At 41.4% G+C, this 18264-nt stretch overlaps 2 protein-coding genes across 6 annotated transcripts; one reads left to right on the top strand and one right to left on the bottom strand.

Annotated features, from left to right (window-relative positions):
- Positions 1-54: 54 nt before the first annotated feature.
- LOC109623672 (uncharacterized) lies at positions 55-8867 on the bottom strand. 2 transcript variants are annotated; one of them, XM_069537106.1, is made up of 5 exons: positions 4212-4351; positions 2627-2772; positions 2380-2518; positions 2126-2233; positions 55-1815 (listed from the first exon to the last, which is right to left on the bottom strand). In XM_069537106.1, the coding sequence occupies exons 2-5, from the start codon at positions 2770-2772 to the stop codon at positions 802-804; spliced, it is 1407 nt and encodes a 468-aa protein (XP_069393207.1). In that variant the 5' UTR covers positions 4212-4351; the 3' UTR covers positions 55-801. The 2 variants fall into 2 exon arrangements, with proteins under 2 accessions (XP_069393207.1, XP_069393205.1); XM_069537104.1 differs by lacking the exon at positions 4212-4351 and adding an exon at positions 8733-8867 and having other exon boundaries at positions 433-1815.
- lsr (lipolysis stimulated lipoprotein receptor) lies at positions 5578-17734 on the top strand. Of its 4 annotated transcripts, XM_069537096.1 has the most exons (15): positions 5578-5708; positions 6048-6098; positions 6274-6297; positions 6819-7070; positions 7727-7792; positions 11052-11381; positions 12300-12419; positions 12685-12741; positions 13988-14134; positions 14611-14808; positions 14927-14983; positions 15229-15342; positions 15508-15796; positions 16177-16648; positions 17086-17734. In XM_069537096.1, coding segments are annotated over exons 1-15 (2214 nt in total). In that variant the 5' UTR covers positions 5578-5707; the 3' UTR covers positions 17122-17734. The 4 variants fall into 4 exon arrangements, with proteins under 4 accessions (XP_069393197.1, XP_069393198.1, XP_019949044.2 ...); XM_069537097.1 differs by lacking the exon at positions 12685-12741; XM_020093485.2 differs by lacking the exons at positions 5578-5708; positions 6048-6098; positions 6274-6297; positions 6819-7070; positions 7727-7792 and adding an exon at positions 9373-9701.
- Positions 17735-18264: the final 530 nt, after the last annotated feature.

Genomic DNA, 18264 nt, shown 5'->3' with positions numbered 1-18264 from the left:
CTTCCTCCATCTTTTAGACATAATCATAAAAACCACATGAGCAGAAACAGGATATTAGGTCTGTTCAAAATCTCTTCTGCCTTTTATTGGAATTTCTGTATCACTGGTTTGGAGGAGGAGGAGGAAACGTGCAGTGGTTTTATTACTTTGTGAATCTTGGATGAGGCAACACAGATTTGCAATTTTAACACACGAGCACATTGAGCAGAGCTCAGTCAGCAGTGTTGCTGGTTGAGCATCGGAACATCATGCTGCTGCATCTGAGCACTGCAGATCGCTATCACAGACAGTGTTGCGGTCAGGGGAAGTTTTTTTCTACAGCAGTGTTTAACACAAACTAAGCGTAGAGTGTGAAACAAGATTTTCTGGCTTTTAACAACCCAATACTACAATACTATACTGAACAAAAAAAAAAAACATCCCTGCAACTGAAAAATTTAATTTCATATTTATTTATATAAATATACTGTTCACAATGTCAAGCGCTCAAGTGCTGCAAAACATTCACAAAGTGGTTGTTCACCCCTGCAGACATTTCCTTCTTGGCAAGAAAATGAGCAGCTCAGTCAAATTCCAAATATGGTTGAATATCATGTTCAGGCACAACCAACTTTTTAAAGATCTGTTTTTATCACAGCTTCAAACACCAGGAGGATGCATTTGTTAGTCAGTTTCTCAGTTTACTCTTTGCAACTGTATATTTACAAACTCTCCCAAAAAGATGTGACCCTGAACAAACCAGTCAACCAGCTCATGCAATTGCTTTGTGACGACATTTAACAAATCCTTAAACTCTCGTTCCTAATTGCTGTTAAACATGACATTGTCAAACTTGACAATCTTCCCGTCACGTGTCACCACCTCCTTCTGCTCCCACGTTTCCACCTCGCCGTTTTTCTCCTCAAAGCGTCGCACCACCACCCTCCCCGTCGTGGGCAGGTTGCAGGGCAGATCCTTGGCGGCCTCCTGGTAAAGCCTCATTTTCATGAGGCCCTGTGTGAGGTCTCCCCCTCCTGTTGGCACCAGAGCCTGGTTTTTGTCTTTGTCCTCAGTCCTACGAAGGACGGGGGGAGAGGGGTGCTGTGCTTTGGCATCTGGTCTGGGTGATCGCTCCCATTTTAGCGGCGAGGGATCCCTGTTGAACGGTGCTGGATCTCGTTTAAATGGCAATGGATCCCTGTTGAACGGCGATGGGGCTCTGTTCAATGGTGAAGGATCCCTGTTGAACGGCGATGGGGCTCTGTTCAATGGTGAAGGATCCCTGTTGAACGGCGATGGGGCTCTGTTCAATGGTGAAGGATCCCTGTTGAACGGCGATGGGGCTCTTTTAAATGGCGAAGGATCTCTTTTCAGGGGAGATGGATCTCTGTCCCTGGGTGAAGGAGACCTGTTTCTGGCATTCACATTGGGTGAAGGTAGCTTGAGGTGGTCTCTTTGTGGAGGTGGCTTGGTGACGATGCCTGCACTTCCGGCCATTCGTATTCCACTGATGACCCCCCCCATGGAGGCCCTCAGAGAAGGGTCAGGCTCCACCATCCTGCACACAGCGTGGCAGTATGGCTGATCGTGCAGGGTCTCCTTGATCTTGGCGGGGCAGACGGTTGGTGTGTACAGCCGGATCCGGGCGCAGAGCTCGGCGATGATCTTACCCATGGCCCACACGTCTGAGCGCTGGTCCCGCTGGCTGCCCCTCTGCAGCACTTCGGGGGCCGAGTAGGCCGGGTTGCCCATGTCCATGGCAGAGTTGAGGCCGCATCGGAAGAACTTGGCGAGTCCCAGGTCAATGATCACCGCTCTGTTGGTGTCATGCTCCACCTGGAGGACAAACATTTCATAAGCTTTACTGTCTGTTCATTAAGCTTCAGCTTCTGCTCAGGGATTAGAGGTTGAATCTACAGCGATGTGAGGCTGAATTTAGACACAAAATCTTTTTCCAGTAAGCTTAATTACTTATTTTAGGTGAATACCATGGCTCCATCCCCCGAACACTACTGCACAGACTCTGTCTCCAAATGTGCAAGATGGGGACGTTCGTATCAGGGATATTTTGGCTTGATTTCTTAAGCCAGAGCAGTTGTTCTCCACTAACACACTGACAGCACAGTGCGGTGCCCTCTCCACTCACCATTATGTTTTCAGGCTTGAGGTCTTGATGGACAACATCTTTGGAGTGGAGGTGCAGCAGCCCTTCACACATGCCAATAATGATTGTTCCTCGATTAGATGGAGTCAACTGTGGAGATGAGAATTTGAGATCAAGTTTAGCTGGATTAGCAGAATATTCAAACTTTTATTATCATTACTATCTTTAATTCCAGCTCTTAATTTCAGGTTGCACCAAGTGCTGTGTGTCTGCCGTCACATCATATCTTGTCATACCTGTATTTTAGACTTGGAAGTTTTAAAGATGGTCGTCTCCAGGTCTTCTCCGAAGATGAACTCCAGAGGAATGACCCATTTCCCATCTTTCAGATTTATGTTGCCCAGAAGCTTCACTATGTTGGGATGACTCACCTTGCTGCAGATCAGCGATAACACAACATGTCAAAAAGAAATGGACAAATTTGACCTTGCAGCATTCTGAAAAAGCTAAAGTGCGTGAGAATCTTGTACTTCTACTACGTACTTGTACACTTCACACTCTCTCTCCAGGTCCTTCCTGTTGATGAGATTTTGGGGGACCTTCTTTATCGCAGCCCAGGTGTCGTTGTACTTCTCTTTGTACACCTTCCCAAAACAGCCCTGCGCTAGCGTGCCAGTGGAGTACGCCATCTAGAGTGAGGTAATTTATATATTTATATATATGTATATAATATATATATATATAGAAAATGCAGGTGTGGCGATTATACATTATTATACATCCATCAATTATTTATACCATTTATAAGCTAATCCAGCCAATTGTATTTCATTCAGTTAAAGTCTTGCTAGCAGAGTCTTACAGTGTATTTCAGCACAAGGTTATTCATTAAGCCACTAAAACCTTTCCAGCCTCAACTGAAGCAACTAAGTACATTTACACAAGAACTTTAGCCAAGGACCCTTTTAAAGTACTTCTTTTACTCCACTTTATGCAACTAATCATTCACCAAACTGCTCTTTAACCACAGAGCCACTGTGCTGAATTTACAAGTCATGTCTTTCATCAAGGCTTATCTTCAGCATGAGCGTCTCCGTCGAGCGTCTGTCAGAGATACTGTATATACAAATATGTTCAAACAAATGAAATCTTGTTTCATAATCTTAACAATGAGTACTGGAGACCTAGATGCTGGAAGTGTATGACACACCCGTACACTTACTAAAGACAAAACGAATAACAACAATAACCCTCAGACTCACACACTGACACACACTCTGAAACCTGATAAATAAAGGAAAGAGTAGAAAGAGTAGATGTACTCAGGCAGGGAGTGTCATCTCAGTTGAGTAACACTGTGAATCCTGCGTGGCAATCCTTTCACAATCCTACTACGCGGCCTCACTGCAAAACATGCCTATCGAAATGTGAACAAAATCGAAGATGGGATGAGATAGGTGGTGGAACCAGGATATCCTGAATCCTGAAGTGGCTGCTCGCCTCAGTGGGGGAGCTCACAAATCAACCCTATCTGAGCCTGTTGTGTAAATAACAGATCCTCTGTACTGATCTTAACAGACCTGCTTATTGTTTTGAGAGATTTGGACAAAAGATTGACCTCAAGTCAGAATTCTGCAGTCATACACATGCGCACCCATCCATTCCCTGAGCTGTGTGTTGTATAACAGGATGATTAAAAAGTGGACTAACTGGTAAGTCCACTAGAGAAAAGAAATCTGCTGCTGAAATATGAAGCTGGAAACCTGTAATTTAAGAAACTGTGGAGAAAATGACTGTTCTGTTTACATTTCATTGGCTAATAGCATGAGAATGACCAGTCCTAGTGTGTAAGAGTACAAACTTACGATAACTAATACAAAGGACAGACTAAAATGTGAAAGTAACCAGTGGACATATGAAAGACTCATTAGCACATTACCTATATTTTACTCTAATTACAACCTCCTGAAATGCTGTAATCTAGAATAATCCAGAGTCCAGACACTGAGCTGACTGGTTGGAAACAGTGAGTGAAAAGATTAATATGTGATTTCCTGACTACACAACAACTTTAAAATATTGTGACTAAATGTAAAAGTTTTCCTCAGGAATCTACTCAGGTGCCTACCTTGCTGTGGAGAGGAAAGCTGCTACGTCAGGTCTGAACAGGAGTTGACATAGTTCTGTTTCTTTATAAGATCTCCACGCCTCCTTGTATCTGCTCCACAGACTCAGGCTGCGAATGACTGGAGGTCACGGAGGCGAAGCACACCCATTATAAACGCACCAATGGTAGAACCAGGTGGAACGGCACAGGTCGGAAAAACAGGAGGACGACATGTGACTGTGGGCCTGAGGCAGCTTTAATGAGGGGAGGGTGGGGTGGTCCACCATTAATATACTGGTGATCACAATAGTACGCATTAATTGTACATATTAATCATAATTATTGTTCCTGTATTTTATATTTTTATATCTTAAGTGTATGTTGCTTATCTTCTTGATTATTTATAATGATCCTATTGTAATAGAGGCAGTAGCTCAGTCCATAGAGACTTGGCTTGGGAACCAGAGGATGGCCGGTTCAAGTCCAGCATGGACCAAAGTATGAAAGGTGCCAGTTCACCTCCTGGGCACTGCTGAGGTGCCCTTGAGCAAAGCACCGAACCCCCCAATTGCTCCCCAGGCAGCCTTCATGGCTGCCCACTGCTCTGTGTGGTGTGTGCTGTGTTGACATGGGTGGGTTAAATGCAGAGGTCAAATTCCCTCATGTTGCATGTAGTGCTGTGTGTGCATGATTGTGGGACAATAATTAATACAAGAAATGTCCTAATTATATTATTGTATTATTAATTATTATTATACTGTTCATACTTCAAATTTCCTCCATTGTGAGATGAAGATTATTTGTTGTGACATTTCCTGTTATCTGATTGGAAGGGGGTTTTTTGAGCCTACGGTTTGCTTTGCTACAGCCATTTACAGTTAACCAACGTATTTGTGGTATCATTCACAAGCTGTAGATAATCCCCTCCTGCTCTCTAACTTTTTTTCTACATATTGCATTTTCACTGCAGGCATTTCAGACAAATCACTCTCTTTATAATAATAATGAACAAGTTCCTAAAAAGACCCAGGATGAAATGGCTGCTGTTTCTGAACCTCTGTAATGTTTCCTGATTCTGGTCTTTGGGCTTTTCTGCTAGAATTGTCAAAATCTATATCAGGTAAATACATTATCTATATGTAAAGTATTATAATCCTGACAATGTGTGTACTGTTGTAAAGATAATACAAATCTTTTTTTGCTCTACAATATATGCTTTATCTATCCCCTGAGATCAGGAACATGAGATTATTATAAAAACCTTAAAATCAACGTCTCAGATACATGATAGATGAATTACAATAACAAGGAAGTGAAACTGATTCTGCTGTTTTTTATCCACTACTTCATGACGAATGAAATACGTAACCTGTTTGAGTCTGAAAGCCACATCTACACAAAAACCACAAACACTTACGTATATTCTATCATTGCTGGGATGTTGGGGCGAGGACTAAGCAACAAATAAAAGGAAGTATAACAGAAACTAAACAGATCACTTCTATCCTCAGCCAACCAGTAAGTATGACTATTTATTTTTATTTGGCTTTTAGTAGGCAGGGATTCAGAAAGCTCTGACCAGTGATTTTCATTCCTTTTTGAAAGGAATCAAATTTTTAGTTCATGACTAACAAACTAAAAAAACAATTTCATTTCATTTAAGTCTACTCTGACAGAACAGTTGTATTGGTGTACCAAATAAAAAGACCACTCAGTGTATAATTATCATGTTAATTATGTGTCTCAGTTATGACAGAAAGTTACCCAGATGGAATCTATGAGTATAATAATATTAACAATGAAAATGTTTCATGAGTAAAATAGATTGTTATACATTTTCTTTGTCTGTGTTTCCAGTGTACCTCCTGGTATGTTTTATAGTGTTTCCTGTCTTTGGGGTCTTTGCTGGTATGTAGTGAACAGTTAATATACTAAAATATATTAATTGTCACAAATATTACACAGTGCAGCTTTGTACTCGTATATTTTTTATTTTACGATTGTCTTGCATGGAAGCTGAAATTACTTTTACACAGTGTTGGCTGAAAACTGCTTCTTTTTTTTCTTTTTTCATACATTATAGGAGCTCAACCTGGAGATGAAAAGAGTAAGTTAAGACATTTTGTAAAAGTCTTGATTTTCAAATAACATCACTGCAAGAATGTTTTTGGCACTTTTCCCTCGAAATATAATTTCAACACATTTACATCTGAACTCTTAAGATAAGGTTAGACGACTTTTTTTAATCCTGAAGGAAATTCTTGTGCCACTTTGCTCCAAGATTACAGTGTCAGCAATATATTTATAATAGCATACAGCGAATAAAACAATAGAGTATTAAGCCTTAAGTGAAAAATATTAAAAATGAAATATAAATATAAAGTCTATACAGACTAGTAGCGCAGAACAAGTGCCTGATAGTGAATACCAATAGAAATGAGAAGAAAATAAGAAGAAACAGGGAAACTTATACTAAACAAGTGGTAAGTAAGAAGTAGATACAAGTAAATAATACTGTATGTGATATTGCACATGATATTGAAATAGTATAATGATGAAAACATATGACACATATTGCACTTGAGCTTATTTGCTACTCATCAATCTTCTCCTCTTCTTTGACCACAGTTCAGTGCTTTACCTGCCTGGACAAGGAGCAGTGCTCCAAGTTGATGACCATATATCAGAGTAATGACAAGAATCTGTACTCCAGAGACGACCAAACAGTCCCAGAATGCAATGCAATCTCCCCACCCCCTCCTATGAAATGCTCTGTGTGCCACGCCCAAACTACGGTCGGAATCATTTGCTCAGGGGATGTGGGAGAACTGGAGGTGGAGTCCAGTGATGGAGTCCAGATTTCAGACATCTCCCCTGGCTGTGAGTATGACATGAATAAATGGAACACGAAGCTCTGCAGTTTCTGGTCAGATCGAGGTTGACATTTAAGTGGCAGTAATTTTACACCAGCTCATTTCTCAACATATAGCCAGATCAACATCGGTATCTTCATATTTGATCCACTTAAAAAGAGAATATGTTAATAAACAACAAACATACATCAAATACGATCATTCAAACTTTGACTCCATTTCTCTCTACTGAGTACCCCCCATATTTTATAGTCCGTCAAAAGCAACTTCAACCAAACACCGTTCTGGTGTTATTGTGCAACCACTTCTGACTGCTCTATGTTTTAGTCATCTGAAGGGTTAGTGGGTTTTCTAACGTGATATTTTCATCCCACGCGTATTTCACTTCTTTCAATTGTAGTAGGTGCAGTTGCTGTTGTAGACGATGCATTTTAATACCATGAGTGAAGCTTATATGTACAGAATGAAATGGAGTAATGCCTGAGTCATTGCCTTTATAAAAACTATATCTACCATAACATACTTGAAAGTGTCATCATCATGGCCGTCAAAGCCATGCCTATGTCATTAGCGGCTATTTAGTTACGTCAAACTAGCTATTCCTCCTTAAATTGAAAGAACAAGTTAACTTCTCTTTTTCTGATGCTCTTTGAATTTCTCCAGGTTCCTTCACGTTTCCCAGTGAAGACCCGCAGTCCAGCAGCCATCCAGGATTCATTACCAACAGTGGTATGTTTTTAACTCACTGAAGGTCAATTTAACAAAGGCGTCGCTAGTAATGGCTTTAAAATCTAGTTAACTTGCCAGAGGCCATATTGTTTTTCCTTGATTAACCTGACAGAAATCTTTTTTCATTTGGCAGATCTCTTTTTGATTGGGCTCGGAGTGCTTTTGACACAGTGTGTTTAAATCCTTCAGTCCTTTGAATCATTCTTTCTTTTAATGCTTCTTAAAATGTAGGTCATTTCATTTCTTTAATGACTGCATACATCTTTCTCATTTCTGTTTCCACAGCTGAATAAACAGTTTTTGGCACAACATTATTCAATTATTGACAGTTACAGATTACAGGATATCTAACTTCATCTTAGCTGTAAAATATTAGTTTTAAATATCAATTCCAAAAATACAGGAGTGGGCTCATGGTCCTTCTCATGGGCTTTGAATGTTTTCAGTTGAGTAGGTTTACGTGTGACTCTTTCTTTTGAAACAGGATTTAAAATATCCAACAGCGATGAACTTTGGGATCCAAAAGAAGGCACGTACATTACGTATGTTGTTGTTGTTGTAATACATTTGCTGTCAACAGACTGAGGTTCTGTCATTATTCACAAGATTGACAGTGCATCTGGCAATAGCAACAGTAAAAGGTATAATATTCATTCTGCTCTATACTTTGTATCATTGCATTACATTTAGGCATGCATAAATGTGCAGGCATAATTTTAACCACTAACTGCTGCTACCGCTGGGAAATACCCCCCCCCCCGCTTTTCCTTTTTGAGAAGTATTGGTTATAGTATTGGTCGCAGGGTTGACATGGAGGGTCACGCAATCACCAGCACTCTCACCTGAGGACCATCAGGATTAAAGCCCATGACCTGAGACTGTGACACCCCCCCCCCCCCCCTTTTTTTCTTTTGTTCCCCTATTTTTTTTCTCCACTCACCCCAACCGGTCCTTGCAGAGGCCGTCCACACCGAGCCCGGTTCTGCTGGAGGTTTCTTCCACCTGGGAGTTTTTCCTCCCTGCTTTTGCTCATGCTTGCTAGGTGTGGAACAAGTTGGATTCTGTCTTTTTTCAGATCTTGTGCAGCACCCTGAGACAACTGTTTGTTGTGATGCAGTGCTATAGAAATACATTTGATTGATTGATGATGTGTGTTGAATTTGTGCTGAGTGCGTCCCGATTACCAGTATGCATACAGAAGGGGGCAATGGACTGTTGCAGAAAATAGAACGTTGCAGCCAAGGAACTAAAAACAGTGTAGTGGTTAGTTGTATCAACATGGAGGCACAAGAACGAGCTTTTGTCCCCACGAGGTCCCCTGGTCCTGACAAAGCAGGTGTTGCTATGGGGAAAGGTCCTGAGCAGGCACCAAAAACGAGTACACACACACGCGCGCGCACGCACGCACGCGGGTTGAACATTAACAAACAGTACTTTGATCGCGTTATCGCTGTCAGGATCGTACCAACTTATGGGGGGAGACGCTGCTGTTCCTCGGTCAAACCACTACGCTATACGTAGCTACGTCGACAATGATTTCTGTTTCTGAATCACAAGTGTTGAGTCTCTCTCTCTTACCATCGGGTGCGTGCGCTCGAATAAACCCACCACGGACCAAAACAAGCCCCCCCAGCCCCGACCCCTGGATCTCTACACCCCGCCTGTGGTCGCTCACCTGTGGGCTGCTCCGCCGAGGTGACGCGGTCAGGTAGCCCCCGCCCTCCCGCCACAAAATGGAGGCGACGCTACCTGGCTGAGGAAAAGTGCGTCTGCGCTGAAATATTGTGCTCAAGCTGAAGACTTCGCTGGAGCATCTGACGAATTCAAGATAGTTGCGTCGACCGAGACGAAGGGAAACGAGGAATTGAAATGTTGTGGACGCTGATAATCGCCGCTTTGATGGCGACAGGTGAGTTTCGCCTGTTTTTTCTTCCTCTCTAACAGGGTGGGCCCACTTCCGGGAAAAGTCCGCTGATAAACACCGCTTCGTTTTCTCCACTTTCTCCGAGCGTTGCCTCTGTTTTTATTGAATATCTTCACTGTCTGCGCTTTACTCATCAGCAGGTGATGGTTTGGTGGGGATTTTAATGTAACTACCACATAAACACAACGTAACCACCTGTTACTTCAAAATAAAACCGCTTCTTCCGGTCAATTGTTGTTTTTCTTACACAGACAAAAGTCATTTTAGTTAGTTAAGCTTTATTTCAGATCATATCCGGTATAAATTACAATACGCAGCAAAAATATACAGTACAGTTATCACAATTCACAAGTATTTACTCTAAAACTATCTACAATCGTTGATGAATGTTGAAAATATTTATATAAACAAAATATAACTAATAGGCCTACCCTAAAGACAGCGTGCTAATACAAAGTTATAGAAAAGGAAGCAACGTGTTGAATATTTATCACATATTAAATGTTTTACAACGTTATTCTGATCATTTAATCAAACGTGGTGACACATTTCCACCAGTATCAACTTGTCACTTTCATATTGACTTTAGTGAAGAAGTTTGAGTCAGAGCTGACTGATGGTGGATAAAACATTAAAATTTAGACATCGTTCACTATATGCAATAAGTGAAACCACCAAACAAATATATGCAGTTCTACACATAAATATCCTAAGTTAATCCAGTGAAGTTTCTTTTTTATTAAAACATGTGAAACTCTCTATTTCTGTCCATTTTTTAGTTTCTGTATTTATGTAGTTATTCATCAAATTTGAAAGGTGAACGTTCCATCTTTAAAACCACACTTATTGCACATTGTGTATTGCTGTGTCATATAGTTCTTTTCAGGCTTTTCTTTGTTGTTAAATCAGAGCAGATAAATGTCATTACAGGGGAGCATCTCCATTGACAGTCTGTGTTGTTGTTACTCACTGTAAAACCTCATTATAGGACCAAAGTCAATGGATTTAAGTGTTAATCTAAACTCTGGAATAAATTGTTCCTCCTCTCAGAAAATCTATTATTTTTTTCTAAGTATTTTTATTTACCTGGCTGTAAAGTTCCGGCTGGAAACATAAATCCCATCTGAGGTGACTCATCACACCCACTCTTGGTCGATACTAGTAGTGATGAAGAAATATTGTTTGTCATGTAACACACCCACGTGGTATTGCAGACTAATTATGGGCCTTGAACCAATATTATAAATATGACTAACATTGTAATAATTGTTATAATAATCATCTACCATCAAGTCTCATTCATGTAAATCTCCATTATATGTAATTTTTTTGTAGAGTCCACCATGGCCATCTCTGTCCAGTGCCCCAAAAAGAGGTATATCGTTATCCTCTTCCAGCCCGTCACCCTCACCTGTGACTTCCAGACGACTGCCAGTCAGCCGCCTGTAATCACATGGAAGTACAAATCGTATTGCCGGGACCCCATCCAGGCCGCGCTGAACCCCAGCAGTGCAGAGAACATCCTGTCTCAGAACAACCCCAACTACGACCCCAACATCGAGTGTGCTGACAGCCAGAGGACGGTGCGCATAGTGGCCTCCAAACAAAGCAATGCGGTTACTCTCGGTGCAGAGTATCAGGGCCGCAAGATCAGCATCATAAACAGTGAGTTACACTCAAACTTACACTGTGAAGGCCCATTCACATGCATGGAACAAACTGGGTGTTTAATTGACAGATATATTAAAAATGTGTTATTGTAGTTTAAATAAAACATTTGAAATTCGTAAAAACTTTATTCAGTCAACAGTATAACAATACTTCATCAGAACTTTGTCTGACTTTTTACTATACACTGTATATAAAGATTGACATCATGACAACTCCAGTGAGGTGAAGCCCAAACGTCCCCCTCCCGCTGGGTGGATGGCAAAAATCAAAGCACATGTCAAATGTTTCTCAGAGATGGTTTCTATCAGTAAAGTTTGGGTTTAATTAGTAATTTAGGGCTGTAAATATGGGGTGAAATGTATTTATTGACAGCTGAAACTGATTGGTCGGCCACAACTCCATTCCTAGGCCTTCATTTCTGGTTAGTGGGAGGTAGTGGAGAAATGTGGTCCATCTTTAGATAAAATCTATGCCTGATAAATAAAGATGTTAGAGTGTCAAGCTTCAAAGATTTATTCGTCACTCTAATAGTTTCTGTTCAGAATGCGGAGGCGACCTACAGAGACCAGTGGGTTTATGACGAGTCGCTCGTGTGAGGTTCTGAATGAGAGTGTTTGTTCACTTCGATTAAAAGTCTCTTTAAAAAATTTGTTAAAAATGACATTTTATTTTGCTAACAAGCAAAGAAAAACCTTTGTGAAAGAAGATTCGCACAAGGCCACATTAACATGATCTCTGGATCTCTCATCATTGTTTATTTATCAAAATAAAGCGAAGCTTATAACTGAAGAACTGATGAAAAGATGCCCCAGTGTAAAATACTTTTAAGATCCCACCATTATAAGATCGTAAGAATAGTTTTTTTCCCTCTGTGAACAAACATCAAACCCGTACATCTGTTGTTTGTCACAGATGCAGACCTGAACATTGCACAGACGGCATGGGGCGACAGCGGCGTCTACGTTTGTTCTGTGATCTCTTCTCAGGACCTTTCAGGAAATGGTGATGACTACACAGAGCTAATTGTTCTTGGTAAGTGCATGAAGTATGTCTGGGAGACACTTTCTGCCACTGTTTCCTGTCTGTGATTCCCCCTTTCTTCTGGTTAACACCATTCTGCAACTATAAGCTGACACATTGTGAACGTGGCACAGCTGTCAGAATTACAATCAAGAGAGGTGATGCTAGCCAACACCCGGGTTTCAAAGAAATCTTTATCATAATTTGTAGGGGGTAAAACTTAGACCGATAACACGGGGCACTTTAAAGTAATTGTGGCTTTATCTTTCTTTCACAGAGAGAAAGTCAAATAATTCTGACCTTCTACCTGGGATTGAGTTGCTGGTAATGGAAGGTATTACAAGCCCCTTGATATAGCTCAGCCATGATTTACCACAGGTATGGGGGTGGGTGAGATGTAGTTGATAAGGTGGTGGAAATGGCAAACATGTCTTACACATCTAAACTGCATTGCATGATGTTAAAATAGTAGATTTCAGGCCAGTATTCTTCATATCAAAATTACAGAGAAGGAGCTATAAAACTATGACCTGAATTTAAGCTAAATATCCTGTTGTGGGGTAAAAAATGAACAAGCTCTCAGTAGAGCCCACACCTCTGTCAGGGTCCGACAGTCTTCTTAAATTCAACAAGCTCCAACAAATTTCACACACTCATAAATGTAAGTCCCCTAAACATGCCTGATTTCCATGAAATATTATCTGAGAAATCAACAAAAATGTTGAAAAAAGCCAATTTCCGTCCCCTGATCAGGATCTGCACCAAAATGTTTTGGACTTTTGTCATGTCCCAACCGTCTGTAAAATTTCATGGCAATTGGTAACTAACAACAACAGATGAAAGCATTCCCTCCCTTGTGGAGGTGATAAGATTATGCAAAACCAATTTGCACACTTCTTTCCTTTATTTTCTCTTCCTCACACTCTCTCATTGTGACTATACGTCCATTTTTCTTTCTTTAATGTGGCTCGGCTCCCATGTGTGACTTTCAGTAGTGACTGCTGATAGCGTGTGGCTGTCCAGCTGCAACAAAAGAACACTCGCACATAATTCCATATCAGCATACACAGCCAAATAATGTGTTCTTTTCTATTTTTTTTCTGTGCTTTGCTTACCCAGTTTCCATTAGAGTTGATTCAGTTAAACACACAGTATCTCTTCTCTCTTTGCACTTTGTGTTTCTGTATTTTATGTTTGTGGCATGAGCTGCTTGAGCGAACATGCAGAGTGAAATCTGGCCTTGAAAGAACTGGCTTTACTGGTTTGACAAACATTGAAGTAGAGACCATCTGGAGATGGGATCACAGCAGCTGAGACGCGTGTCAACTTGCTGACACTGTGACCTACAAGTACTATTCGGCACTCAGTGCTGTTTCATATTGATGGTTTCAGTGAGGAAATAAAGCATCGTATAAGGCAGCTTCCTCCGATGAAGACAAAAGTTTTCAATAAACAGAGCCCCTGTCTAAAAAACGGACCTAAGTGTGATGCCTGTGTTCTTTAATTGTAGTAATATTTAAGATAATATATATAAAAAAGTATTGTTATATAAATTATACCCTCCCTCTTGGTCCACACAGACTGGCTCTTGGTTGTGCTGGTGGTTATCGGGTTCCTGTTGCTGCTGCTGATGATTGGGATCTGCTGGTGTCAGTGCTGTCCACATACCTGCTGCTGCTACATCAGCTGCCCCTGCTGCCCCGACCGCTGCTGCTGCCCACGGGCATGTGAGTACAACTACTAAAGAAAGTGTCAGAAGCATGTTGAGTGAAATCCGAGTACCAGAGGTTTACATCAAAACTAAATTAAATTCTGATTCCAGTGATGCTAGTGCTGAGGATATAGAAAATTGAAGGAACATTTTGGTGATGGATGGTGCCTGGGTAGAGCATGCAGGAAGCGTGTTGTTATGTATAATTCCAATTGCCTCCTCTTTTTCATCCTGAGATATTTGTCTTTATGTTTTTGTATTCTTTTCTTTTATTTGTTGTGTTGTTGCAAAGTAGACATGAGTGAAGACAGTCTCTCTCTGTGTTCATATTGTACTTTTATTCTAGAGCACGGAGCCTGTGCAGCAGAGCGATCCACAAAGTTTATAAATTCAATTTATTACAGTTACAGTTAATGAAAGTTTATTTAATTTTTAACAGTAAGACTTTACATTTCTCTCCACTGCAACTAATTGTCTTCCCTTATCTCACAGTGTATGAGGCAGGTAAAGCAGTGAAGAAAGGCATTTCCAATCACTATGCCCCCACCCTCTATGCTCCCAGTATGTACGCTCAGCCAGCGTACGGGGCTCCTATGCAGCCTTCGATACCCCTGCTTCCTCTTCCCAATGGAGCTGGACCCCCACCTCCACAGAACGGTTACGGGCGGGATTATGATGGTGCCAGCTCAGGTGAGAATTACTGACCTGAAGACTTTTCTGAAAAAGGCCTGATGAAGAATTTCTCTAGCAGCTTCATTATGCACTCATGAGTATCAGTAAAAGTCTTTGCTCTGTTTTGTCCGTGCAGTTGGACATGGCTCCCAGGTGCCTTTGCTGCATGACCAAGGTGGGGGAGGAGACCACAGTGAGTAAAAACACACCCACATACTCATGGTTGTGGTATTTGTATGGGTGAGGTATTTTGTGCTAAAGGTAGGAAGTACAGAGAAAATAAACTCCACGATCAGATGAACACACAACAGTTTCACCAGCTGGTGAATCTTACTATCAACACTCGAACGAGCAGGTTCAGGATGAGTTAACATTGAAATCTTGATGCATGAAGCCCAATGATTTACTTTTATTTACGCCCTCTCCTCTGCTCCTCAGCTCGCAGTGGGTATCGTATCCAGGTGGACCCTGATGGAAACGCCACACGTGCCATTTACTACATGGAGCAGGAGCTGGCGAAGTTGGACCCATCCAGACCAAACTTCAACCGCAGTGAGTGACTGATCCCGCTCTTCACGTCACACTTACATGCCAGCTGTGCCACAGATTACTGTGGGGACAAGTAAAGACAGCTCTTCAGTTGATGTGTTGTTCAAACAGACACCATTTCTTTTATTCTGTTCTTATCTTCTCTGCTTCTCTCTTTTCCTTCCTCAGTGGACAATATGAGTGAAGTCACTTCCCTGCACGATAGCGTGGAGGCTCGAAGCCGCGGGGGTCGTTCCCAGCCACCACCTTTGGCCACGGTCTACGACCGTGATGAAGCCATGAGCACCATCAGCAGTGTTTCGCAGCAAGGTCGTCGCCGTGATGACTACCCACGGCACGGTGGAGGCTACATGGGGGATCGTACACGCGCCCGCTCCATGGATAACCTCGACGACATCGGGCGCCGCTACAACCGAGACAACTACTCCCCTCACCGTGATCCCAGAGGAAGGAGAGGGTGAGTCATATCTCCCAGATCTTCTCATTAGCATTACCCCCCCCCCCCTTTTTGTAAACTTTTGATTAAGCATAATAAATGATAGATTCAAACAACAAATTATGTTTGTGAACCAGGTCATGTTGAGGGACTGTGTCCTTCTTTCCCTACAACCGGCTTAGATGAACGTTTTTACTCAATGTGTCAGAGGTCAGCAAGTAAAATGTGAAGCTATGCTATGCTATGTGCTGCGGCCCTGGTGACTCCTACAAATGCAGTTTCAGCTAAATAAAGAGCTCTGGTATATTTTAATATCTACTGTAACTTGTCTTAAACTCAACTCGGTAGGAAATCAAATGACATCTTCTGTTTCCTCTAAATTTGCTGCCTTGTCTCTCCAGTTCGGATGATGAGTGGAGCACCAGTGCCCGCGGCGGTGGCCCCGACCGAGACTTTGATGACCGCAGGCGTCGTGACTACTCCCCTGAAGATCGCAGAAGAGGTCAGGGAGGAGGCCACAGTGACCTCTTGGGGAAACGCAGCCGCAGCCGGGATGATCTGATGGACATGGAGAGGGATCGGCGGCACGCTGGTGGTGCGAGGGCCGGTCGAGATGAATACGATGACAGCTTCTTGCGAGATGCTATGGAGAGAAAGAAGTTGGGCGAGCAGCAGCGGGCACGCAGCCGGGAACGCCTGGACAGCGAGAGTGACCGCTCGGACCGGGGGAGGGCATATCGTGGGCCCCCACCTCTCCCTGTGAGCCCACCCTCTGGATACCCCGGTCGCCGTGATGACTACCCACCCCCTCCACCGCCACCTTACAGCGAAGATGAAAGTGTCTCATCTTCAAAGAGAAGCAACCTCCGTAAGGTGAGTCACAGCAAAACAAACAAGACTCATTTCTGAAAACTATATCAGAGTGAAATACGACGATGATCGATGAAGGACCGACATATCGAGCTTAATTCAAATGCAACAACTTCATGAATCTTGCATTCAAGATACAAACAACAAAATCAACGTCTTCTCTTATTTAAACAAACTACGTGATGTGTTTTCTGGCTGAAAATAGTTTAAAACAACATTTTTACCTCAAGTTACATTTAACATTTGCTGTTAAAGGAATGTTTTCGCCTTTTAAATTAAAGGTCCAGTGTGTAAGATTTAGGTGAAAAGGATCTTTTGGCAGAAATTGAATATAATCCTAGTGATTTATTTTTATTAGGGTGTTTCATCGAAATTTCACAAATTGTTTTTTCCTTTACCCTAGACATTTTTAACGGAACATCACTTTTCTTATCTTACAGAATGGAGCTGTCAGTCGGGAGAGCCTGGTCGTGTAAACCATGCAGCTTCAATCCGCCTTGAGAAAAGGACCAGTTGATTATTTTTTAAACTGTAAATATTAGTCACACTGCTAATTTGCTATGCTGATTTTTATATTGTTTAACAAATGAAATGTGTATGTAAACTTTTCCAAAAGGGAAGAGGTGCACAAACAAAATAGTTTGTGACCTTTCATGTATAAAAGATTGTGGCTGCCACAAGTGCCTTAGAGTGTACAGAATTGAACATGTTGATTTGTAAGGTCGATGCATGAAGGTGTTAATGTTAACACATAAACTGATTTGTCTCAACTTTGGCTGTGATTCAGAAACAGATGTAGATGTTTAGGGGTTAATGGGTGTTTTGTCTTCTTTGTTTGTGAAAAAACAGTTTTTATAAGAAAACCTATGGATTTTAATTATGTTGCAGTCTTTTTAGAAAACTGGGGAACAATACAGTCTCAGAGAAAATGTTTTTTTTTTTATATTTACCTTTTATTTTGTACTCTCAATATCAGTTTTAAGCTACAGTATATTGTACAGCGCAGCAGTAGAATTCTTGTATTATGCAAATGTTGATTGTGATGTGATGATTTCTAATTTTACAATAAATGTCTCCTTCACCAGGCCATTTACTGTTTTTGACTTGCTGAGTTTTACCACTAGATGACACCATCACGCTGGTCTGTGATTTAATGGAACACTGTCAGCAGAGGAGCTGAACTTAATTCATCAAGATTAATTGGACTCAGGTATTTCTGTTAAAAACAGTTCAATTTTAATGATTTGTTTTCTGGTACCGTTACATTCAAATATCATAAATTACAGCTTCATTAAGTACTGCTGAGTTTAATCAACACTTGCATTGTAGTTTCATCGTAAACCTTTAAAAATGTTTAACTTGGCTGAGGTGAGATCTCTTCCTACTTTTACTAAATCATGTTTTATAAAATGTTTGTGTTCGTGTCTCCACTATCTTCACTGCACACTGTTACGCACAGCCTTCAATAGAAGAGTGTCAGGTGGGATTTTAGAAAAGGTTTAAGGGTAAATTTAATAACTGTTGTACTTACTAATACTATGAGTGTATATTAATATAAGAAGGTGAAATATCAGTGTTCGTCCCTTTAAAGAAACCTGCTGATGTGAATAACTGTCCCT

Source organism: Paralichthys olivaceus, chromosome 13 (genome assembly GCF_024713975.1).
Source record: "Paralichthys olivaceus isolate ysfri-2021 chromosome 13, ASM2471397v2, whole genome shotgun sequence".
NCBI lineage: Eukaryota > Metazoa > Chordata > Actinopteri > Pleuronectiformes > Paralichthyidae > Paralichthys > Paralichthys olivaceus.
The sequence above is the reverse complement of the archived record's forward strand: the minus strand, read 5'-3'. Positions and strand labels throughout refer to the sequence as shown.

Excerpts from the sequence above, each read along its gene's own strand:
- LOC109623672 (XM_069537104.1), bottom strand. The coding sequence starts at position 8,825 with ATGAGCAAAAGCAGGGAGGAAAAACTCCCAGGTGGAAGAAACCTCCAG. Across the intron at positions 2,773-8,732 it reads CTCTGCAAGGACCGGTTGGG|ATGGCGTACTCCACTGGCAC; the intron begins GTGAGTGGAGAA and ends ACCTCACTCTAG. Across the intron at positions 2,234-2,379 it reads CTTCCAAGTCTAAAATACAG|TTGACTCCATCTAATCGAGG; the intron begins GTATGACAAGAT and ends TCATCTCCACAG.
- lsr (XM_069537096.1), top strand. Across the intron at positions 12,742-13,987 it reads TGAGTTGCTGGTAATGGAAG|ACTGGCTCTTGGTTGTGCTG; the intron begins GTATTACAAGCC and ends TGGTCCACACAG. Across the intron at positions 15,797-16,176 it reads GATCCCAGAGGAAGGAGAGG|TTCGGATGATGAGTGGAGCA; the intron begins GTGAGTCATATC and ends TTGTCTCTCCAG.